Below are 26,154 nucleotides of genomic sequence, written 5' to 3' on the forward strand. Positions count from 1 at the left end.
CATTTATCCATCCCCTGAGTTGTCAAAAAATAGATAAAAATACACACACAAAACGTGCTGTCAAAGTAATGATTTGTATGAAATATAATTCTGTTTGTCCAGTTACTTATAAGCTGTGAAAACACTGTAATAAAATAAAAATGGCTATAATTCCTGAAGTGGTAAGTGTCATGTTTTTGTTAAATCCCTTAAAGCTGAAAGTCTGCACATTTTTATTTTTTCATTTTAAAAACATTGTGGTGGTGTGCACTGTATACAGGCAAAATTACAAAAATTGGCACTGTTAATACTTACACCTGAGTGCAGTGTATTCATACAAGCATGTGACAAAGCCTTAAATAGTTTTAAACTCTATAATTAATATTTTAGAATGATTTAAACAATAAGATCCATTTGGATTCATTGCTTTAAGGTCTTTCAAGGTCAAACTGACTGATAAATCCAGAGTGCCTGGGAAAGGCTGCAGGTCCTGACGGTCTCAGCCCCAGAGTGCTGAAGGGATGTGCTGTCCAGATCTGTGGGATTCTCCATCACATCTTCAACTGGAGCCTGAGCCAAATGGATGTTCCTGAGCAGTGGAAAACCTCATGTCTGGCTTTTGTGCCCAAGAAGAACCCAAACACACTTAATGATGACAGACTGGTGGCCCGAACATTAAATTGACTTACTAGAGAGGCTTGTCCTGAGGCACATCTACAGGGGTGTAGCGGATGCCATCATCTTCATGCTGCACAGAGCTAATTCTCACCTAAAGAAGGCAAGCAGCACTGAGAGTGTCATGTTCGCTGACTTCTCCAATGAGATCAACACCATCCGGCCTGACCTGCTCAGCAATGAGCTACTTGACATGAAGGTGGAGGCTCCACTGGTGGCCTAGATACCTCACAGTCTGTCCACAGTATGTGAGGCTTCAGGACATTACATCCGCCACCACCATCAAGAGTAGCACGGGGGCACCACAAGGGACTGTCCTGTCTCCCTGTTCACACTCTACACCTCACACTTCAGGCTCTGGTCACAGTCCTGCCACCTACAGACGTTTTCAGACAACTGCCACTCTGGGCTGCATTAGCAGGGACCAGGAGGCTGAGTACAGGAGTGTGGTGGACAGGTTTGTGGAGTGGTGCAGATTCAACCACCTGCAACTCAACATATCGAACACAAACAAGCTGGTGGTGGACTTCAGAAGATGGAAGCACATCAGCACTTTTTCGGCACAATCCACTGTGACAGAAGATTTTACTATGAAAAGCGTTGCAGCGAAATTCATGCCGATGGCTTTGGCACGAAGCTGATGGCGCAGCAAAAACGCCACCGTGTTGAAGCCTCACAGTACATGTTGTGACATGCTCACCTTGTCCACAATTTCTCGGATAGTCACACGACTGAAAAGCCACCGAAAGCCGTCTGAATCTTCCGAATGGTGGAAGGGCTGGGCATGTTACATGTCCTGTGAGACTTCAACACGGAGGCACTTTTGTTCTGCCATCATCTTCATGCCGATGAATTTCACTGCAACTCTTTTCATGGCAAAATCTTCTGTCACAGTGGAATGTGCCGAAAAAGTGCTGATGTCCACCTCTTCCACAATTTTTCGGATAGTCACACAACGGTCCCACATAACCACAGTATTCACTTTGGAATGATCTGGTCATTTCTGCATGTTGATGGCCGACCGGAGCGCGGCTCACTCTCCACCGTTGTGCAGACGTCTTTAAACTGGTTGTACCACTCCTTAATCTCTGTGATGCCCAGAGGATCGTCACGTCTGAATAATCCAAATGGTTTCCACCTGGCTGTCGCCCAGTTTCTGACAAAATTTGATGCAGTTGCGCTGCTCCAGTCGTTCCGCCATTTCCTTGCAAAGAAAAAACGACGAGAGACTCCACCCATCCTCACACAAAGGCTGCTTACAAGCAAATGACGCAACCGACAGGCGTGAAAAAAATCACGCATGCGCACGAAGGTTCAAGGTTGGCTCATGCAAGCACACGTGATTCAAATTGTATCCATCCCTTGACTTGTCTGAAGAAAAGTGACTATAAAACTGGTTATTTACAGGTGTTATACCAAAAGGTCCCATTACTTATGCAACCCATCATCTTGGCTTTTATATTTTTAATTAATTTATATCAAGTTGTAGAGATTTGGTTTGGCTTTGAGTTTAAAGAAGGTAATTTTAGAAAGCTTTATATTGAGAAGCCTCATTTATTTTTTTTTATTTGAAATGGCAAAAATAAATTAAAATGCGTGAAATACCAAGGGGCCGAACACTTTTGCAAGCCACAGCAAGCACCTTCAAATTGTTGTCCGCCAGCAAAACAAAAAAAAACAAAAAGCGGTGGTTGGGCCATGCAATAGCACATTTCATATAGCACCAAAATTGCACACTAAAAATGAACTATTGCATGGTCAATGAAACAATGGCAAATGGTATGAATAATCCATGTCATGTGACATACAAGCCACCAATCAAATGACAAGGATCCACTCAGCCGTTATACGAATATGCACACGCACGCACACACACACCCCGTGTACTCTCCTGCAATGTGACCTTTTCACATCAAAATGGGTTTTGATGTGAAAAGATGACAGGAAAAAAAAATCTAAATTATTTAGGTTACTTTTTTGTGAATCTTTGCTGTTATATATTTTTCCTTAATTTTTTTTTTTTGTTGTTTTATATTAACAAAAATATTCAAAATCACTGCTCCCTTTTCAGCTTTTTTTTTTTTTTAAATAAAATTTGAACTTTGTGCTGAACCCACCCCCAAGGTGTCCTAAAAATGTTATCATTTAGCTTTGTTTTAATGGAATGAAATCTTTCACTAGCTTTTCTATTACTTTTTGTGTTATGTTTTTTGCTTTTTAATATTTTTTAATGTTGCTATATTGTCACAACAAATTGCAAATCACTGCCAGGTTTTCAGCTTTTTTACATAAAAAATTTGTAACTATGTTGACCTTCCCCACAATGTCTCCTCAATGCATTAGTAATATATCATTTCACATGGAAAAATCTAATGTTACTGCTTTTTTGTGTGTTGTTTTTTAATTTACTGATATAGTATTTTAATCGAACAAATAGTGTGCACCAGTGAGTTGTCTGCGTAGAAAAGATCGTTCGAGGAGTGATACGTGTGAGTGATAATATGGGAACCGCACCACTTCAAAAAATATTAGCCAATAAGATAGCCAGTTATTTTTACATACAAATCAGTGCTAAAAATAGTAAAATAATTCCTTGTTAGGAATCTTTAGGCTCAGTTGGGAGCTCTTTGAGAGGACTCAGAATCTGTTAATATGGGCCCTGATCTGTTTGGGAAGTATCCAAGTGTAACATGTGATGTCTGCATTCAGATGCAAACTGTGGAACATGTAATTCTGCTCTGTCCTAAATATGCAAAAAAGTAGACACGTTTAAAAAACCGACTTGAACATGGGGGACTAATGCAGTCATATACCAATATCTCAAGAAACTTTGGAATTTCACTTCTACAGGAGGACTAACTTAACGATAGGTGGAGATAGTGCTCTTTCTGGTAGCGAGTCGCCAGGAGAAGAAGAACAAGAAGACAGAGAAAGATAATGGCGACATGTTGAAAAATTTGACCTCCGCTTTCGCTGTCTTTTAACACCGCATTATGTGTGTTGTACGACGAGCTTCCACCGCGGCACAATAAGGGAGTGAAATGAGGAGTTCGATATTCATACCAAACGTCAAGAAACGTAAGTGAATTTCAGTACATTCGGAAACAGATGCCATGTTATGCTAATAGGCTAAAGCGTTTCGTCTCTTCTTCTTACTTTTCTTATACGCTGCTCTTTCTCGTAATGTGTGTAGCACTGCCCCCCAGTGGTCAACTAAATGTATAGGACCACATTTGTATGACCCTCGTTTTTTAATCAGTATGCCAAATACTTTGCTAAAGTTTAAAACGTTTTACTACTCGTAGTTTAAAAGGTTTCTTCAACCAAAATTGAGCTTTTTTTTTTTTTTTTTTGGTTTAAAAGATTTATTCCAAATACAGCTTTGTTTAACTACTTAGGTATGCATAGGTAGTGAAAGTAGTACGTGCATGGGTATTGGGTAGGGTTGTGGAAACTAGGGACTTAGGTGCAGTTGCTGTTGAGGAAGGGTTTACTGATCGTTATTTCCTATGGCATCAGATCGGTATCAAAACAAGTCTTGCGAAAAACATGCGTTCTGGTTTATTATATTATTTCACATGCGTAGATATGAACTGCACATAAATTATCTTTGCACCCATGTGTGCACTCAGTGGAAACTGCTCCTCGAGTGAGGAAAGAGGTGCTACGAGCGAGGAGGAATATGTGACCAATGCACCCCTTCCCTCTTGAAGTTGATTTCTGCTCATGTGTAGTGGATTTCTGCACCATTTCTGCAGCACCTTTGTCCTCGCTCGAGGAGCAGTTTCCACTTAGTGCGCGCACGCAAAGATAATTTGTGCACACGCAGTTAATATCTATGCCTGTGAAATAATATAATACGCCCGAAAGCATGGTTTACGTGAGACTCATTTTGGCACCAATCTGGCACCATAATTTCCTGGAGGATGCTGTGGTCTTTGCAGAATAAATGATTGTGGCACTTAAGAAGCTCAGTGAGGAATTGGTGTGTCTGGGTTTGCTAGAATAGAAGAGAATAGACTTTATTCTCTGTGCCAAAAATGTCACAGAAATTCTCCTTCAACTGGCTCATAAAAACACAAAAATCCACTGTACACTGTAAAGAAAAAAAAAAAGACATTTTGAATTAAGACAAAGATCCTGGCTTTCATTGAGTTCCTGGGTACAGCCGTCAGAAATGTATCTGTATGTGGTGATAGTGTTGAACTTATAGAGGCATTCTCTGCGTCATGTGTCTTTCGTGTCTCTTGAGTCCTCGCCTTTTGAGTTCGAAAGAATTCTGGAAACAGCTTATAGACTCATGAGGTCACTGGATAGAGGTGCTTGCTGATGCCAATATTTTTGCAGAAGAATGAAGTAATGTTCCACTACTTACTCGGCCAGGTGATTAATTTGTCCTATTAATGCCATTTTTCTGTAATCGGCATCGACTGATTAAAATGCTCATGATACTGATTTAAAAAAATGTAGGCAGTGCCACATGCCCGGCTGCTGACGAGAGAATGTTTCAGTCAGAATGAGCAAAAAACTGATGACACAGAACACGTGGCAGTCAAAGAATGTGATGGTCTTCACTTAAAACTTAATCAGACAAACAAAACATTGTTTTGTGATTGTTTCACAGACCTTCAGCTGTAAAACATGCACAGCAACACCTTGGGTTTGCCAGTCAGAGGTGGTTAATGTGGCATGGGAAATGGAAATTTGGGGTCCCCTGCTGGAGCTGTTGCACCCTCGAACCTATCCCAGATAAGCGGTTGAACATGTATGTATAAATAAAATTCACTTGATATGACAAACAGAACTCAGATTTTGAAGGTTGGACAGAGGCAATTTTTTAACACAATTTTTTCTACATTAAAAAAGCATTTTTTTTTATGTAGATGTAAATTAATATTCAAAGTTTTCAGCTAGTTGACAGTAGGGCTGTACAATATGGCCAGATTATCTTATTTCAATATTGTCATGTAAATGTCACTTATATACGTGCTGTCTTGAGCCGCTTAGGTGGATAGGGAGAGTTCCCATGGGATAAAAAAGCTTTTCAGCCTACCATCCCTGGTTCTCAAGACTAGGCACCTAAGTGGCTCGACTCTCTCTTTTTTTTTTTTCTTTAAAGATATTTAGGTGTACCTTAGTAAACACTAGTAGAGTTCCACCTTAGATTTGGAATATATAATAGAAGATATACCTTACTGAATTTTCATGTCAGTATGATACACGATATGACTATGATTTGATGCAAAGTGCAGCAACAGTGAAAATTAAACATTCTTAAAACAGTAATAATACCACACTCATTTTGCACTCATCATAAGGTTAGGGTACTGTGCCCTCCAAACGTATTGGAACACTTGGAATTTCATACATTTTAATTTGTTTATGCCATTTTAAATACAAGAAAAACAAAAAATAAAGAATAAAAAATTATAAAATTATCTTCCTCAAACTCAAACTGAATGCAAATCTCTAAAACTTAATAAAACCTGTAAATAATAATCTGTTTTATTGCCAGTTCTTTAGACAAGTCAGGGGATGGAAACATAAGTGATAAGAATGATTAAATGATAAGAATGGTGACAAAAGTCAGTTTCAGTTTGTACAGGGGTCAAAAGTTAAAGTTGCTCCATTAATTTTGCTCCAGCTGTATTTGTGCTGAATTTGATGCTTGTATCACCATTTGAAGGATTGTTTCAGTTATCTGCTGCACTAATAAGCCAACTGAGCATGAACCAGCTGTTGTCTTTTATCTTAAACATGTTTGCACTCTTAAACAGCTAACAGACAGACATGGCAACCAGAATTAAAGGAGAAATGCTGCTTTGAACAACCTGGACCTCATTTCTGCCACAAAATACGGTCGTGTACTCAACACTATGAGTTTGGTGTGATTAGAAGTCCGTAGTTCAAACGACGTGTTCAGTTCAAATCTGAAGCAAACATTTTTCTTTTTCTACTAAGGTGGATTAGAACTTTTTGTGGTACACAGCACAAACTACTGGACAGGAAGAACCTAGCAGTCAATGTGACTCACTGATTTGAAAATGTAGGTCTTTCAAACAGACGTGTGGTGCCGTGACATGTCAGTCATCTGTGTCCAATCAGATTTCAGGAGAGTCCAGTGAAACCTCGGTCTCCGCTGTAGCTCCACCCATGCCAGGAAGTGTTCAACATTTCCTGTTTCTGCTCGAGTGTGAGCTTGCTACTGAGTTCCCACGAGATTCCATGGGATCTCGTCTGTCAATTTAGGAAGTGTTTGACATTTGGACATTGCCTATGTTACTGTGGACTTGAATTTTGGCACGTCCTGTTTAGGTTGCCCTGTATCATGAGTGAGCTTCGCGTCACCCTTTCCTTAGAGACAGAAGTAGTCATAAAACATGTTATATAACAGCTGAGTGAATCCTTGTCATTTGATTGGTGGTTTGTATGAAGGTTGCGTTCGATCCGGTATCGAGATCAGCTTCCGATACGTAATTCATGTATCGTTAAATACCGATCCAACCCGTGACGTTTTCCAGTACTGGAGAAGAGCCACTGTGAATCCTCTCAACTGCTGCTGCTGTCTCCGCTTTGTTTGCTGCTGAGGGGAGGGAGGAGGTTTTTGGATCCGAGCTGTTTGAGAGAGCTCTCTTCTGCAGTGTTCGAAGATGAGGGTCGCGGCAAATTTTCTGCCCGGCTCTTGGGTTCAAATTGTATGTTCATTGAGCACAGATTTTCCGAATAAATTAACTGAATTGTTGCTGAAAATGTGTGCTGAAAAGTTAGCCGCTTCAACGTCCCAAGGCTGTGAAACACTGAAACGTTAGCTCAGAGAGCAGCTGAGGAGGACAACCAAACAGAGATTCTGTCTGCTGAAAGGGAAAAAATATCCATTAAAATGGATATGGATATTCAGTATTAATTCAGAGTTTGTTGCGTGAGGATCGCTGGTAATATATTTGGAAATATCCTTGAGTGGCCCAGCCAGATCCCAGACCTGAATCTGGGGAGAGATCTGAAAATGGCTGTGCACCGATGCTCCCCATCCAACCTGATGGAGCTTGAGAGGTGCTGCAAAGAGGAATGGGAAAAACTGCCCAAAGATAGGTGCACCAAGCTTGTGGCATCATATTCAAGAAGAAAATTAAAATTTGGTTTGGGTTTATGGAGTTCGATGTGGGTTGAAGGTAGCAGACACTGTGTTGTGGAATTTCTGTGATAATGTCAGCACAAAGTGAGACACACAATATAAGGAGCACCCATGATTCAGACATGTGATACAGAGAGATTTAATTTGGTGAAAGCAGAAAAACAGATGCAGCTTGAGAAGTAGGGCTGAAACGATTAGTCGAGTAACTCGAATAATTCGATTACAAAAAATGTTCGAGGCAAATTCTGTGCCTCGAACACTCGTTTAACATTGTAGTACATATGCCAGGCCTGTGTGTGGCACTGCATCGCCCGCAGGAAAAAAAAAAACAGAAGAAGACTGGAGCATAACAGCTAATGAAATTAGCAATGATAGCTACCGCTTTCCAACATGACACATAGAGTAAGATGGTCCACGCTGATCATCTGAAATAGGCTTACTGTGCATTTAAAGCGAAGCAGTGTGTTTGTCTATTTTTAAATAACACACGGTCTGCTCTACGTGGGGAGGGACTATTGACCCGGTGGCCGGCTGCTGTCTCTCTGCCCAGTGTGAGAGGCTCTCAGACCAGGCGAGTCACAGCTCTGTCCCCGGCTACATTGACAAACAGCAGAAGTCCACTCTTTCTTCTGTGTTTCCCTCAGACTCACACTGAGTGTTTGACTTTTTAATTTTTGCTTTTTTTGGGAAACACAACACTTCACAAACACAGTAACTTAAATAAAATAACAAAAAACTGACTGCGAGGCTGCATGTTCAACCTCCAGCTGAAATGCATCTGCTGAATTACAGAGAAAGAGGGATAAAAAAAAAATCACGCAGGGCCTCAGTCCATCAACCTTTACAAAAAAAAAAACTTAAAAATTGTTAAATTTTTAAAAGCCACATCCCATCACCATTTCAGCAGAATGCCAACACTTTGGTGCAGTGACATTGTGCCATTGCTTAGGGAGAGCCCTGGATTATTGATGTTGTTTAAAAATGCAAAAGTACTTTTTATCCGATTACTCGATTAATCACCAAAATAATCGATAGAATACTCGATTACTAAAATAATTGATGGCTGCAGCCCTATTGAGAAGTTCTACAGGTACCGCAGGCAAATGTACCCACCAAGCTTTCTGGCTTTCCCACTCAGAAAGCCGTGTTAAGGACTGCTCCCATAATGAAAACAAAATCATAATACAAACATGGCCTTTGGCTAGTCCGGGCCATGATTACATGTTACGACATGAATTTGGAGGAGCACAACGTGTTATATCAACAAAGACGAATGCTAGCAAGGCATCACCCTGGCCCAGTACTTTCTGCCCTGACAATATTAGGCAAACATCAATTTTTCCTCTACAGATCCCTGTGTACAGATCCCTGTTTTTTTTCTATTGATATATTAAGTAAAACAATAATCAATTAAGAAAAGCCAAAAATGTAAGTCATGAAAGTAATCAACACCAAGTTAATAAACTAGCATAAGTAATTACTTGGTCAAAACAAAACATCAAGATCATTCAAAATGATGTAAGCAAACAACATGAGGGATGTACCTAAATGTGTACACCAGTGGGCAGGCCTAATTTAAGGGGGGAACAGCAGCACGTTTAAACCAGGTTTTGCAAAAACCAATCATATCCAAGTGGTGTTCCATAATTCGATCTTTTATCAACTGTGATTTTGAGGACAGTGTCCTTATGTTAGTGAGATCCAAACTAAGGAACTCAGTTTGGTTGACAATTGGACTGTTGGGATTTGGGGGTGGTTTGAGAGTAGTATATAAATAAGATGCCTAAAATTAGGTTTAGGTTTAAGAAGTTCCCACCCCACAAAATATTTGATGTTGCAGGAACAGCCAGTGGGGGGGCTCCTCAATTTTAATGTCATCCAATGTAGTAATGGTTATTAAGTTTGCAAAACATATCCTTCTATGCTCTTTATGGACACATCTGCGGAAACAAGCCACAGTCTCAAGTTGACGAATTTTCCCTCTGCACTATCACCATAGTGGATTTTCTGCGCTAATTTTCCCACTAAGCTAATGGATTCCATTTCCACATTAGTCGTAAGCTCTGCAGGCTCTCTAACCACCTGCTCCGTGGTCTGTTGTGGAGTCTTAATGTTACGCTCCCTGTAGAGCTTTATCTGTGTTCACAGATAAGATGGCGGTGTCGCCGACCGAACGCCCACCCCCCCTTAAAAATCTGTCCACCTTGCCTTCACTGCGCATGCGTCATTTCGAAGCACCAACAGCGTCATTTCGGAGCACCAACAGCGTCATTTCAATTTGTGACAGCGCCTCCTTCCCCGTAGGCTGAAGGCTATCCAGCATCAGCAAGCCACAGCGACCCCAAAAAGAAGGCTCAATTAAGCTAAAGTCTTGCTGTCTATAAAATTGTATCAGCCACCTATTCAATGATGTCACCCTGCTAAACACCTCATCGTTACCCCGGGAGGGGACCAGAGGCTATTCACTGATGCCGACACATCTTTCTGATGAGGTCACAAATATGTCCATTTTTGTGACCTACGAGTGTCTCATCCTAATATCATTGGCGGCAACGTAAATAACTATGTGGCTTTACCTAGTGTCATATTCCTTTGTCTGACTATCCTTGTGCAATGTCAGCACTCTAAGGTGAGAGGTAATGTTGGGTGGTCTGGCCCCAGGAATACATTTAATGTCAGCTGGCATCTGTAATCTAAACTTGCAGATGATAGACTTTCCTATCACTAATGCACGGCATTTCGGACTGGAAATGAGGGTAGAGGTCACCCGTGGACTTGGAGAGCTATCAACAGGCATGTCCTAGGCTGAAAACCGGTTCACAGTTCGCAGTAGCGACTGTGATCTGGGTACCACAACCAGGGACTAAGCCCTACACAACAAACAATGGTCTGAAAGCCATCATCTTTAGCCAGCTTTTATAAGCTAATGCTACCGGGTGTGCTTGCTGGCCTCACAGCTAGCACCCGAAGCTGCTCTAGCTTACGGACATGGCTCTCCAAGAGAGCCACCCCTTTCTGTCAGTATTGCAGAAGATTAATGTAAAGAATAATGTCATTTGTGCACTAGAAAGTCTTTCCTGGAGGCTGCACTCTGGCTGCAGCATCTGTTAGTGGCAGATCCACACTGAAATACACTTTGAAATGCTCATAAATATCAAAAGAATGCTTTGCAAACTTTTTTATTTTTTAAATTCAGTCTAACAATAAGGGCAGCACGGTGGCTTGTTGGTTCGCTTGTTGGCTCCCTTTCTGTGTGGAGCTTGCATGTTCTTCCTGTGTTTGCATGGGTTGTGTCTGGGTGCTCTGGCTTCCTCCCACATCCAAAGAGCTGCAGGTTTGGTGGATTGTAAACTTTAAATTGTCCATAGCTGTGCGTGTGAGTGTGAATGTGTTTGTCTTGCTGTGGCCCTGCGACAGACTGGTGTCCTGTCCAGACTGTCATGGGATCGATTCCCACCTCTGGCCTTTCTGGTTGGAGTTTGTATGTTCTCCCTGTGTTTGTGTGGGTTTCCTCCGGGTGCTCCAGCTTCCTCCAAATCACATGCAGGTTAGGTGGATTGGAAACTTTAAATTGTCTGTAGGTGTGTGTGTGCAGGTGTGAAGGCCTGGTCACACGGCACACGGCGTTAGCTGAACGAAGGACAAAAAGCCACAAAGTCACAAATCTTCGAGCAAAAGTGGACAAATGAGCCAGCACTCCCATCACCAAATGCGTGCGAGTGCAGAGCGCATAAAAGACTGAAACGAAACTGAAACTAACAAAAGAAAAATGAAGCGAGTGGCAACCTTGACACTTTGCACCTGCGAGAGCTAGTTTTCTTGACAACAGTTCTGTCTTCACTACAACGTGTGCACACACATGCACAATGCAGCCAGAAATAGCTGCAATGTGCATAAATAGTTAATGTAGTTGATCAAATGTTCTTGCCGGTATTGTTTCTGTATGAAAATGTTGCTTTTCATCCCACACATGGACGAGTCACGTTCAGCTCATTGGATCCCAAAGTCAGCGTAAGTCCAGATTTCTTGTTTTGTTTTGGCTTTGGTGTCCTTCGTTAGTGCTGTGTGACTGGGGCTTGAATGTGTGTTTGCCTATATGTGGCCCTGCTAAAGACTGGCATCCTGTACAGGATGTACCCCACCTCACACACAATGACTTCTGGGATAGGCAACCTTAATTGGAGTAAGTGGTTCAAGATGAGTGAGTGAGTGAGTGTTAGAATAAAATTGTTGTGGAAAATCAAATGGAGGCATTATTATTCTAATTGTTGTTCCTAATTTTAATACTAATTTAATTGCTTCCTTTTAGACACGCAGCAGCTGTCAGTGTGTCAAGAAGAGATTTTCCTTGAGAAGCGTGGGAGTGGGCATCTCGACATGGAGAATATTAAAGAGGAACAAGAGAAGTTCTGGTCAAGTCAGGAGGAACAGCAATTTCACCAGCTGGATGAGTCTGGTATTAAGTTCCCTTTGAGTCTTGTCCCTATCAAGAGTGAAAATGAAGAAAAACCAGTGTTGCCACAGCTTTATCAAAGCCAATCTGATGAGTGTGCACAGGCAGATATTCCAGCAAGCAGCTCATATGCACACAGAATGCTAACAGCACAAGCTGATGGAGGGAATAATAGAATACCAGAACCGGATAGCAACTCGGGCCCATGTAATGATGGCAAGAATTCAGACATTTCTGAAACTGAGACTGATGACAGTTTTGAATGGTATCCAACGCTGACAGATTCAGATCAACACAAGAGTAGGAAACCAGTTAGGTGCCTTGAGCATGGTGACACTTGGAGACAAAGTGAGAAGCCATATGGCTGTTCTGAGTGTGGCGAAACATTTGAACGACAAAGCTCTCGCAAAGCGCATATGCGAATTCATACAGGTGAGAAACCATTTACCTGTTCTGACTGTGGTGAACGATTTCGAAGAAAGCAAAATCTAATTGTGCATATAAGAATTCATACAGGAGAGAAACCATTTACCTGTTCTGACTGTGGTGAACGATTTAGAAGAAAGCAAAGTCTAATTGTGCACATGAGAATTCATACAGGAGAGAGACCATTTGGCTGTTCTGAATGTGGTGGAAGATTTCGAGAGAAGAGCTGTCTTAAGGTACATATGAAAAGACATAAAGTAATGAAACCACGTGGCTGTTCTGAATGTGGTAAAATATTTCGAAGACAGCACAGTTTGAACAGACACATGAAAATTCATGTGAAGCCATTTGGCTGTCCGGAGTGTGGCAAAACATATGGACAAAAGGGCTATCTCAAAGTGCATATGAGAAGTCATACAGGAGAGAAACCATTTGCCTGTTCTGACTGTGGTAAAAGGTTTGGAAGAAAGGGAACTCTGAATGTACATAAGAGAACTCACACAAGAGAAAAACCATTTGCCTGTTCTGACTGTGGTGAAAGATTTGGAAGAAAGGACAATCTAAATGTGCATGGAAGAATTCATGCCGGAGAGAGGTCATTTGGCTGTTCTGAATGTGGCAAAACCTTTGTACAAAAGAGCTATCTCAAAGTGCATATGAGAATTCATACAGGAGAGAAACCATTCGGCTGTTCTGAATGTGGTAAAAATTTTCGACAAACAAGTTCTCTTAACATACACATGAAAAGGCATAAAGGAAAGGGCATAGGACCCATTCTATTAAAAAGAAATCAAAGAGAAATGAAAAAGAGAGAGTAAGAAACTATTTGGTTGTTCTGAGTGTGGCAAAAGATTTTGAAGAAAACAGTCTGAAAAAAAAATGTTTTAAATTTTATTTTCAATTATGAGAAGATAGGTGAGATGTTGTAGTAAGAGAGGTGTTGTCGTGTATGGTTTGACATAAATTCCAGGCTGTACAGGGAGCTGAAAAAAGTGAGCTTTGATTGCCTTGAGAGGAGACAAAGAGGTGGTTGTGATAAGGTGGCTCCTCTACCTGAAATGTTTCATGTCTCCATTGCTAGGGTTCTTGTGGCTAGTCCAGTCAGCTGAGAACCACCACATCTTCGTGAGATCACAAAGGTAGTGAAACAGCTGAGAGCAGGAATAGAAATAGTGATCTGTGTTATTGGGGTTGAAATCCTGCAGGCGGGTGGAAATACTGTTCTGGCGTTGCACATTTCCTTTATTCCAATCTGGGAGACTGGTATTATTCCAATGGACTTGAAGAAAGTGTCTTGTTCTAGAAAAGAAGGGGTGATTGGCAGGAATGCAACAGGGGTATGACACTGCTCTTGCTGATTGGAAAGTTTCTTCACAGGATTCAGTTTACTTTCCTCACCATCATTAGAGCAGTCTGTCATGCATTGAATGTGTCAGAACTCTGCAAGTGCTCATTGAGTGCATACACAACAAGAGCAATCAGAGATTTCTGACGTGCTCCAATCTGGATCTGGATTACCTCCAAAATTCAGTGGAGTCTTCCATGCCCTAATGTCTATCTGTGGTGCAAATTTGGTGAGACTCCGTAAAGTAGTTTTGACGTAATCCTTCAAAGCCTATATAAGTGGAAATCTTGAGCCAGAATCTGGATCCTACTCCAGCTCACCTCCAAAATTCAATGGAGTCTTCCATGCCCTAATATCTGTATGTGGTGCAAAGTAGGTAAAAGCAGTGAGGTAGTTTTGAAATAACCCTTCAAAGCCTATATAAAGTGAATTTATGATCCAGATCACTTCCAAAATTTAGTGGAGTCTTCCATGGCCTAATATGCGTCTGTGTTGAAAATTTCATCAAAATCCGTGCAGTAGCTTTTAAATGTAATCCTGCTAAGAGTAATCCTTCAAAACCTATATAAAGTGAAACTTGATCCAGAATCTGGATCCGGACCACCTCCACCATTTAATAGGTTCTTCCATTCTTACAGTATGTGCTGTGCAGCCCTGAAGCAGAATGACGTCTCCAGTGAATACTGGTGTTCATCAGAGATGTATTCTGTTTCCTACACTGGTCAGTACTTGCATGGACTGGGATGTTGGATAAGTTTGTGGAAATCAGCTTTACTAAAAAAATCAGGAAATCAGGTTTACTACCTTGACTTAACCTACACACACACATATATATACACTCAACAAAAATATAAACGCAACACTTTTGGTTTTGCTCCCATTTTGTATGAGATGAACTCAAAGATCTAAAACTTTTTCCACATACACAATATCACCATTTCCCTCAAATATTGTTCACAAACCAGTCTAAATCTGTGATAGTGAGCACTTCTCCTTTGCTGAGATAATCCATCCCACCTCACAGGTGTGCCATATCAAGATGCTGATTAGACACCATGATTAGTGCACAGGTGTGCCCTAGACTGCCCACAATAAAAGGCCACTCTGAAAGGTGCAGTTTTATCACACAGCACAATGCCACAGATGTCGCAAGATTTGAGGGAGCGTGCAATTGGCATGCTGACAGCAGGAATGTCAACCAGAGCTGTTGCTCGTGTATTAAATGTTCATTTCTCTACCATAAGCCGCCTCCAAAGGCGTTTCAGAGAATTTGGCAGTACATCCAACCAGCCTCACAACCGCAGACCACGTGTAACCACACCAGCCCAGGACCTCCACGTCCAGCATGTTCACCTCCAAGATCATCTGAGACCAGCCACTCGGACAGCTGCTGAAACAATCGGCTTACATAAACAAAGAATTTCTGCACAAACTGTCAGAAACGGTCTCAGAGAAGCTCATCTGCATGCTCGTCGTCCTCATCGGGGTCTCGACCTGACTCTAGTTCGTCGTCGTAACCGACTTGAGTGGGCAAATGCTCACATTCGCTGGCGTTTGGCACGTTGGAGAGGTGTTCTCTTCACGGATGAATCCCGGTTCACACTGTCCAGGGCAGATGGCAGACAGCGTGTGTGGCGTCGTGTGGGTGAGCGGTTTTCTGATGTCAATGTTGTGGATCGAGTGGCCCATGGTGGTGGTGGGGTTATGGTATGGGCAGGCGTCTGTTATGGACGAAAAACACAGGTGCATTTTATTGATGGCATTTTGAATGCACAAAGATACCGTGACGAGATCCTAAGGCCCATTGTTGTGCCATACATCCAAGAACATCACCTCATGTTGCAGCAGGATAATGCACGGCCCCATGTTGCAAGGATCTGTACACAATTCTTGGAAGCTGAAAATGTCCCAGTTCTTGCATGGCCGGCATACTCACCAGACATGTCACCCATTGAGCATGTTTGGGATGCTCTGGACCAGCGTATATGACAGTGTGTACCAGTTCCTGCCAATATCCAGCAACTTTGCACAGCCATTGAAGAGGAGTGGACCAACATTTCACAGACCACAATTGACAACCTGATCGACTCTATGCGAAGGAGATGTGTTGCACTGCATGAGGCAAATGGTGGTCACACCAGATACTGACTGGTATCCCCCCCCAATAAAACAAAACTGCACCTTTCAGAGTGGCCTTTTATTGTGGACAGTCTAAGGCACACCTGTGCACTAATCATGGTGTCTAATCAGCATCTTGGTATGGTACACCTGTGAGGTGGGATGGATTATCTCAGCAAAGGAGAAGTGCTCACTATCACAGATTTAGACTGGTTTGTGAACAATATTTGAGGGAAATGGTGATATTGTGTATGTGGAAAAAGTTTTAGATCTTTGAGTTCATCTCATACAAATGGGAGCAAAACTAAAAGTGTTGCGTTTATATTTTTGTTGAGTATATATATATATATATATATACACACAAAAGTTCAGACAGGAAAAAAGCTAAATTGTTTAGCCCGTGTTAGTCTTTGCTGATGTTATATCTTTTGCCTTTTTAATTGTTTTTCTTTTTTGTTGTTCAACAATCAGTGCTAGCTTTTCAGCTTTTTTAAATAAAAAATTTTGAACACCGTGCTGACCCCCACCCCCAAGGTGTCTTAATGTTTATTAATACTGTATATAATTTTAGTTTGTTTTAAATGATGAAATCTTTCACTTGTTTTTCTATTAATCTTTTATCTTTTTTGCTTTTTAATAATTTTTTAATGTAGCTGTATTGTCATAACAAATTACAAATCACTGCCAGTTTTTCACCTTTTTTTACATAGAAATGTGTAACTTGACCTTCCCCACAGTGTCTCAATGTATTATTAATATATAATTTCACATGGAAAAATCTGATGTTACTGCTTTATCTATCTATTTATTTATTTTAGTTGGAGTTTTTTATGTGGTATTTTAATTGAATGAATTCTTTCACTTATTGTGTAAATCTGCTGTGTCTTTGGTTGATTTTTAATAGTTCTTTAGTTTCTTATTCGGTTTAAATTTGCAAAAAAAAAAAAAGTAAATCACTGCCAGGTTTTTAAAACTACAAACAATATTTTGAACACCTGCCTCCCCACATTCTCCAAGTATCTCATTTGCAGACATTTGAGGAATGTGGGGAATGTTCCCAATTATGTTGGGAAAGTGTCGGTACACGGACCCACAACAGGGGGCGCAAAGGAACGGACAATGGAGTAGGTCAAATAACACTTTACTGTTGTGAATGTGCACAACAAATACAACAGATTACAACAATAGATCAGAATCAATTCACAAAGGTGTCGTGTGGGCAGGCTCGAAGATAGGAGACACCTGTCCAAAGCAGAACCGGAACCACACGATTTCCTCCGCCACCAGACCCCGGGAATACTGGAGCCGCCAAGTCCCGAATTCCCAGGTGGCCACTGCCTCCGCGTGTCGGACCTGGTACTGCTGGCGAGGAACAAAAACACAATTAAAGGTGGGCGCGTTTGCACCCAGTAATCCGCACGGCAGGAAAGCTACCTCCACCTCTCGTTGGAAAAAAGGTCTGTTATCACTCACAAAATCACAAAAGGTTGCTGTCAAGCAGTCAGCTGACAATATTACCTTCCAGGTAGAACGATATCTCGGCAAAGAGGTGGAGACGTCGTCCTGCTGATGTATCCCTGCTGATTGGTAACAGCTGTTGCAGGTGATGCGTGACAGCTGTCACTCTGGCTGCTCCTGTGAAGCGGCTGCGCCCTCTGGTGCCTGGAGCCCGCACTCCAGGCAGGGCGCCCTCTGGTGGTGGGCCAGCAGTACCTCCTCTTCTGGCGGCCCACACAACAGGACCCCCCCCCTCAACGGGCGCCTCCTGGCGCCCGACCAGGCTCGTCCGGGTGGCGGCGGTAGAAATCGGCCAGGAGGGCCGGGTCCAGGATGAAGCTCCTCTTCACCCAGGAGCGTTCTTCGGGGCCGTTTCCCCTCCCAGTCCACCAAATACTGGAAGCCCCGGCCCATCCTACGGACATCCACAAGCCTGCGTACAGTCCAAGCCGGCTCGCCATCGATGATCCGGGCAGGAGGCGGCGCCGGACCCGGAGTACAGAGGGGTGAGGAGTGATGAGGTTTAATCCGGGACACATGAAACACAGGATGGATCCGCAGTGAGGCCGGCAGCCGAAGCCTGGACTGATGACCTTCAGGATCTTGAATGGGCCGATGTAACGGTCCTGTAACTTGGGGGAGTCCACTTGGAGGGGGATGTCCTTTGTGGATAACCACACCTCCTGCCCAGGCCGATACGCAGGGGCCGGGGTCCGCCGACGGTCTGCATGGGCTTTTGTCCTCGTCCGGGCCTTTAGCAAAGCAGAACGGGCGGCACGCCACACCCGACGGCACTTCCGCAGGTGGGCCTGGACCGAGGGCACACCGACCTCTCCCTCAACCACCGTAAACAACGGGGGCTGATACCCCAGACATACCTCAAAAGGGGAGAGGCCGGTGGCTGAAGACACCTGGCTGTTATGGGCATACTCGATCCAGGCCAAATTGGTACTCCAGGCCGCCGGGTGTGCGGCAGTCACGCAGCGCAAGGCCTGCTCCACCTCCTGGTTTACCCGTTCTGCTTGCCCGTTGGTCTGAGGGTGGTACCCGGACGAGAGACTCACCGTGGCCCCCAGTTCCCGGCAGAAGCTCCTCCAGACTTGCGAGGAGAACTGGGGACCGCGATCGGAGACGATGTCTGTTGGAATCCCATGCAGCCGGACGACGTGGTGGACCAGGAGGTCCGCTGTCTCCTGTTGGGAGCTTCGGGAGGGCCACGAAGTGGGCCGCCTTGGAGAATCGGGCCACTATCGTGAGGATGGTGGTGTTACCCTGGGACGGCGGGAGGCCCGTGACAAAATCCAGGCCGATGTGGGACCAGGGGCGATGAGGCACGGGCAGCGGCTGGAGTAAACCTGATGCCCGGCGATGGTCAGCCTTGCCCCTGGCGCAGGTGGTGCAGGCCTGGATATAATCCCGGACGTCGGCCTCTAGGGACGCCCACCAGAAGCGCTGCCGGACAACTGCCACGGTTCTTCGCACCCCTGGATGACAGTAGAGCTTGGAGCCGTGACAGAAGTCCAGGACTGCAGCCCTAGCTTCTGGTGGGACGTATAGTTTGTTCTTCGGCCCAGTTGCGGGGTCCGGGCTTCGTGCCACGGCCTCCCGGACGGTTCTCTCTACGTCCCAGGTGAGGGTGGCCACGATAGTGGACTCCGGGATGATGGGTTCCGGTGGATAAGACAACTCCGCTTTGACTTCATCTTCATGTACCCGGGACAAGGCATCCGATCTCTGGTTCTTGGTCCCGGGACGGTAGGTGATCCGGAAGTCAAAACGGCCGAAGAACAGTGACCAGCGGGCTTGCCTGGGGTTCAGCCGCTTGGCGGTCCTGATATACTCCAGGTTCCGGTGGTCAGTGAAAACCGTGAATGGCACGGACGTTCCCTCCAACAGATGTCTCCACTCTTCAAGAGCCTCTTTCACCGCAAGGAGTTCTCGATTGCCGACATCATAGTTCCGTTCGGCCGGGGTCAACCTGCGGGAAAAATAGGCACACGGGTGAAGGACCTTGTCGGTCTTCCCGCTCTGGGAAAGCACGGCTCCTATCCCTGACTCCGAGGTGTCCACTTCAACCACTAACTGGCGACTAGGATCGGGCTGCACCAGAACGGGTGCAGACGAGAAGCGCCGTTTCAACTCCTTGAACGCGGCATCGCAACGATCCGACCAGGTGAAGGGGACTTTTGGTGAGGTCAGGGCTGTCAGGGGGCTAACTACCTGACTGTAGCCCTTAATGAACCTCCTGTAGAAATTTGCAAAGCCGAGGAACTGTTGCAGCTTCCTACGGCTAGTGGGTTGGGGCCAGTCTCTCACCGCCGCAACCTTGGGAGCGACGGAGTTGGGGGAGATGATAAACCCCAGGAAGGACAAAGATGTGCGGTGAAACTCACACTTCTCGCCCTTCACAAACAGCCGGTTCTCCAACAACCGCTGCAGGACCTGACGTACATGCCGGACATGAGTCTCAGGATCCGGAGAAAAGATGAGTATATCGTCTAGATATACGAAGACGAATCGGTGCAGGAAATCCCGCAAGACATCATTAACCAATGCTTGGAATGTCGCGGGGGCGTTTGTGAGGCCGAACGGCATGACCAGGTACTCAAAGTGACCTAATGGGGTGTTGAATGCCGTCTTCCATTCGTCTCCCTTCCGGATCCGAACCAGGTGATACGCATTTCTAAGATCCAGCTTAGTAAAGATTTTGGCTCCATGCAGGGGGGTGAACACGGAATCTAATAATGGCAACGGGTATCGGTTGCGAACCGTAATCTCATTCAGCCCCCTGTAATCAATACATGGACGAAGTCCGCCATCTTTCTTGCCCACAAAAAAGAAACCTGCCCCCATCGGGGAGGTGGAGTTCTGGATCAGCCCGGCAGCTAATGAGTCCCGGATGTAGGTCTCCATTGATTCGCGCTCAGGTCGTGAGAGGTTGTACAGCCTGCTGGACGGGAACTCAGCGCCTGGAACCAAATCAATGGCACAATCGTACGGACGGTGCGGGGGAAGGGTGAGTGCCAGATCCTTGCTGAAGACATCAGCAAGATCGTGGTACTCAACCGGCACTGCCGTCAGATTGGGAGGGACTGTGACCTCCTCCTTAGCCTGGAAACCGGGAGGAACCGAGGATCCTAAACACACCCGATGGCAGGTTTCGCTCCACTGAACCACCACCCCAGACGGCCAATCGATCCGGGGATTGTGCTTTAACATCCATGGGATGCCCAAAATCACGCGGGAGGTAGAAGAAGTTACAAAAAACTCAATCTCCTCCCGGTGGTTTCCAGACACCACCAGAGTTACTGGTTGTGTCTTGTGTGTGAGTAAAGGGAGGAGGGTGCCATCTAGTGCCCGCACCTGCAATGGCGAAGGAAGCGCCACCAGAGGGAGCCCTACCTCCTTTGCCCATCTGCTGTCTAGCAGATTCCCTTCTGACCCCGTGTCCACCAGTGCTCGGGCTTGAAGGGTTAAATCCCCGCTCAGGATTGTGACTGGGAGTCGTGTGGCAATTTGTGTGTGTCTCACTTGAATGTCTTGACCCCCCCTTAGCCCAGTCTCTAAGGGTGAGTGTTGACGTTTTGGACGTTTGGGGCAGTCTCTCTGTGTGTGCTCTGTTGAGCTGCAGAGAAAACACTCTCCACGGATCAGCCTCCCCATTTTGGCCCTGTGCGTTTCCCTAACAACGTCACCAGGGGGAGCTGTTGCCCCACAAAGCGCTGCGGCTGTGGAGCGTGGGGAGGGCGGCCCCTTTTCGAACCCGGAAGGGAGAGGGGCGGCGCGTATCCGGTCACGTCCTTCGCCTCGCTCCCGACGGCGTTCCTCTAACCGATTGTCTAATCGTATAACGAGATCAATAAGCCCGTCTAAATCCCGCGGTTCGTCCTTGGCCACCAGGAGCTCCTTCAGGACCAACGACAGTCCGTTTACGAAGGCGGCACGGAGAGCAGTGTTATTCCAGCCGGACCTCGCAGCCGCGATGCGGAAGTCGACTGCATAAACAGCTGCGCTCCGGCGCCCCTGTCTCATTGACAGCAGCACGGCTGAAGCGGTCTCTCCTCTATTTGGGTGATCGAACACTGTTCTGAACTCCCTCACAAACCCATCATATATCAGAAGGAGCCGTGAATTTTGCTCCCAAAGCGCTGTAGCCCAAGCGCGTGCCTTGCCGCGAAGCAGATTAATGACATAAGCTATCTTACTAGCATCAGTCGCGTACATGACGGGACGTTGTGCAAAGACGAGCGAACACTGCATAAGAAAGTCCGCGCACGTCTCCACACAACCTCCGTACGGCTCTGGAGGGCTTATGTATGCTTCAGGGGAAGGTGGGAGGGGTCGTTGAACGACCTGTGGAACGTCACTGTTACGCACAGGGTCGACAGGAGGGAGAGCCGCAGCAGCGCCCTGAGGGCGCGCTTCCACCTGCGCGGCGAGAGCCTCCACCCTGCGGTTAAGGAGGACGTTCTGCTCGGTCATTAAATCCAACCGAGCCGTGAAAGCGGTGAGGATCCGCTGCAACTCACCGATCATTCCTCCTGCGGACGCCTGTGCGCCCTTTCTTCCATTGGCCGTTCAACAGCCGGTTGACGCCCCTCGGGATCCATGACGCTGGCCGAGATATCCTGTTGGGAAAGTGTCGGTACACGGACCCACAACAGGGGGCGCAAAGGAACGGACAATGGAGTAGGTCAAATAACAACACTTTACTGTTGTGAATGTGCACAACAAATACAACAGATTACAACAATAGATCAGAATCAATTCACAAAGGTGTCGTGTGGGCAGGCTCGAAGATAGGAGACACCTGTCCAAAGCAGAACCGGAACCACACGATTTCCTCTGCCACCAGACCCCGGGAATACTGGAGCCGCCAAGTCCCGAATTCCCAGGTGGCCACTGCCTCCGCGTGTCGGACCTGGTACTGCTGGCGAGGAACAAAAACACAATTAAAGGTGGGCGCGTTTGCACCCAGTAATCCGCACGGCAGGAAAGCTACCTCCACCTCTCGTTGGAAAAAAGGTCTGTTATCACTCACAAAATCACAAAAGGTTACTGTCAAGCAGTCAGCTGAGAATATTACCTTCCAGGTAGAACGATATCTCGGCAAAGAGGTGGAGACGTCATCCTGCTGATGTATCCCTGCTGATTGGTAACAGCTGTTGCAGGTGATGCGTGACAGCTGTCACCCTGGCTGCTCCTGTGAGGCGGCTGCGCCCTCTGGTGCCTGGAGCCCGCACTCCAGGCAGGGCGCCCTCTGGTGGTGGGCCAGCAGTACCTCCTCTTCTGGCGGCCCACACAACAAATTACACAACATGATGTATAATTGGGCAGCACAGTGGCTTTGTGGTTAGCACTGGTGCCTCACAGCAAGAAGGTTGTGGGGTTGATTCCCACCTGGGGTCTTTCTGTGTAGAATTTGCATGTTATCCCTGTGTTTGCATGGGTTTCAGGTGTTCCTGGCTTCCTCCCACATCCAGAGAGAGACATGCAGGTTAAGTGAACTGGAAACTTTAAATTATCCATAGGTGTGCATGCAAGTGTGAATGTGTTTGTCTTTATGTGGCCCTGCGAGGGACTGGTGTCCTGCCCAGGAACAGTACAGGTATACAAAGTAGATGGATGGTGTACTCCCCCCACCACACACACAAACACACACAAATATACTTTGGTAATTTTTGTGTTGATGCGGAGTTTTAATTTAGTGAAACGTTAAATTTAGTTATCTATGAATATTTTGTGTTGTGGCTAATAAATTTAATTTTGTTTTATCATTATAAAATTGTAAATCACTTTTTCAGCTTTTTAGATAAAATTTGTGAAGTGGCTTGTTACTTCATATGTGTAGAATTTTTTAGATCACATGAAAAAAATCTTTAATTTTAATGTCCAGGTTGCAGTTATTATTTTGTCCCATTCTTGCAAACACCTCTTAAGGAGAGTCATAATCGGGCATCCATAAAGTTCTATATATTTCTGGGCCTTTCAGTTATACAAACCTTTATGGATTAAAAGCTGTCAGAACTTGTGTTATAAAAACCCTGGACACAAATGCTAGGTTCAGACATGGGAGGGATTCGGTTTACAGGTTTTACTGGATAAGCAAGCGGGGTTCGGTACACAAGGAAGCAGTACAAAATTAGCAACGGGATCAAAAACAAAGGGTTTAGGTGTGGTTCAAAAAACAAGCATGTACTCATGAAACCACAGCAAGGCAAATCAGGTCAAGGAACAAACAAATTACAGGGCTGGCAGTGAAGGCACAGAGCACAATGATCTGCCGGGGAATTGAGAGAACAGAGACAGGCAGGGTGTGATGAGCAGATGGAAAACGTGTGTGTAACAGAGGCCAGCAGGTGTCGCTGTGCAGATGTAGTTAGTAAACCTCACTCCCAACAGCTCAAAAAGGATTCTCTGGTCACAGGCTGTAAACATGTTTATTTATATTCGTTGGAATGTGCTCTGTTTTGGACCAGGCCTTAAGCGGCCAGTCAAGGAACTGTACTTCCAGGTTGACGGTTTACCGCTTTACTGTCTCTGTGTTGCTTATGTTTCTGTCTTTTATAGAGGCTTTGCAGTCACGTAGCCTGGTCACTCCCCATTGCCACGCTGCTGGTCATGTGCAGAGTTTCCAAGGATGTACCTGGAGGACACTGCACACCGCTCTTTCAAACTCTACCATTACTGATAATTTTCATCATTCATTTTACTGAATTTTGTGTATGTTGGTGTGGGATTGTGGAAGAAAGCTCCTTTTTTTTGTAAGGCTTCCATAAGGAACAAAATGAGTAACATTTTCATGATGCAGCTTTTTTAGTTGTTGTTTAGGTTATCCTTACTGATCATTTTCAGCATTAATTTTACTGAATTTTGTGCATGTTAGTGTGGGATTGTGGAAAGAAACTCCGTCAGCTTTTTTTTTCATGGTCTTCCGGATTTCCATAATGAAATCAGTAACGTTTTAGTGATGCATTATGTTTTATTTTACCCTTTTTAACCCTATCCATGGTGTAATGATGGATAAAGTGGTGAGAAATAGAGGAAAGACAAGTTGATATGGCTTATTTACACAGTCAAGTCTACTGTGACTGACTAAACTTGACCTTCAGCTGTGCGTGGCACCGCCCTGCACATGACCTGTGATGTCAGGTGCAAAGCCTCTATATTTCTTCCTTTAGTTAGTATTTTCATTTTTAAGACACCATGAGTGCCAACAAGAAGCTCACGGACCATCCGAGCATCAGTCTCACAGGTGTCTGAAGAAAGCAGCTTTTTGGAATCCAACCTTGAAATATGTTTTTGTGCAAATATTTGCTCATTGTGAACTGGATGCCTGCAACAAGTTTCAAAAAAGCTGGGACAGTGGTATGTTTACCACTGTGTTACATCACCTTTCCTTCTAACAGCATTCAATAAACTTTTGGGAACTGAGGACACTAATTGTTGAAGCTTTGTATGTGGAATTTCACATTCTTGCTTGATGTACAACTTCAGTTGTTCAACAGTCCGGGGTCTTCATTGATGTATTTTGAGCTTCATAATGTGCCACACATTTTCAGTGGGCGACAGGTCTGGACTGCAGGCAGGCCAGTCTAGTACCTGCACGCTTTTACTTTGAAGCCATGCTGTTGTAACACGTGCAGAATGTGGCTTGGCATGGTCTTGCTGAAATAAGCAGGGACGTCCCTAAAAAAGATGTTGCTTGGGCAGCATGTGTTGCTCCAAAACCTGAATGTACCTTTCAGAATTGTTGGTGCCATCACACATGTATAAGTTGCCCGTACCATGGGCACTAACACACCCCCATACATCACAGATGTTGGCTTTTGAACTTTGCATTGGTAACTATCTGGCTGTTCTTTTTCCTCTTTTGTCCAGAGGACACGACGTCCATGATTTCCAAAAACAATTTGAAATTTGGACTCATCAGATCACAGCACACTTTTTTCACTCTGTCCATTTCAAATGAGCTCGGACCCAGAGAAGACGACCGCATTTCTGGATGTTATTGATGTATGGCTTTCGCTTTACATGGTAGAGTTTTAACTTGCACTTGTAGATGTATCGACAAACTGTGTTAACTGACAGTGGTTTTCTGAAGTGTTCCTGAGCCCATGCGGTAAGGGATTAATTGCGCATGAATTGAGTATACAAATTGTGGCCGTTCGTTGCTGTCCGCAACAAAAATGGCCAAAAATGACAAATGTCCCAGTATGAATTACGGATATATTAATAATATATAGCGAATATATGATGAAGAATCATGGTTATATAACGCATGTAGTGAGGAAACGGATCCGACACATTGAGATTTTCACGGCAGTATTACGGGTGTATTATGAATGCATCGCGCATGTGTTGCACGTGCACGGCATCTGCATTGCGGTCATAAAATAAGCTCACTCGCTCCTTTCGGCATCAATATTCACACCAACAATACAGCCTCTGGAGCATTTGCTGGACTTGGACAAATTGATCGCAGTATTGTCATGCGAGGGTTAACTGTTCATGAGTTTGGGGAGCGAG

The 26,154-nt window shown here is 44.7% G+C and overlaps 2 protein-coding genes across 2 annotated transcripts in view; both read left to right on the forward strand.

Moving 5' to 3' along the window:
* Window positions 1–3,588: 3,588 nt before the first annotated feature.
* The window catches only part of LOC117502558 (gastrula zinc finger protein XlCGF57.1-like), a 101,353-nt gene continuing 78,787 nt past the window's right edge, over window positions 3,589–26,154 (forward strand). The window contains exon 1 of the mRNA XM_034161594.1: window positions 3,589–3,746. The gene's annotated coding sequence lies outside the window, so the exon portion shown is untranslated. The remainder of the gene's footprint in view (window positions 3,747–26,154) is intronic.
* Window positions 12,164–13,672, forward strand: LOC117503570 (gastrula zinc finger protein XlCGF52.1-like). Its single transcript, XM_034162828.1, has one exon. The coding sequence runs from the start codon at window positions 12,164–12,166 to the stop codon at window positions 13,481–13,483; it is 1,320 nt and encodes a 439-aa protein (XP_034018719.1). The 3' UTR covers window positions 13,484–13,672.

This window comes from Thalassophryne amazonica, chromosome 21 (assembly GCF_902500255.1).
Source record: "Thalassophryne amazonica chromosome 21, fThaAma1.1, whole genome shotgun sequence".
NCBI classification, from domain to species: Eukaryota; Metazoa; Chordata; class Actinopteri; order Batrachoidiformes; family Batrachoididae; genus Thalassophryne; species Thalassophryne amazonica.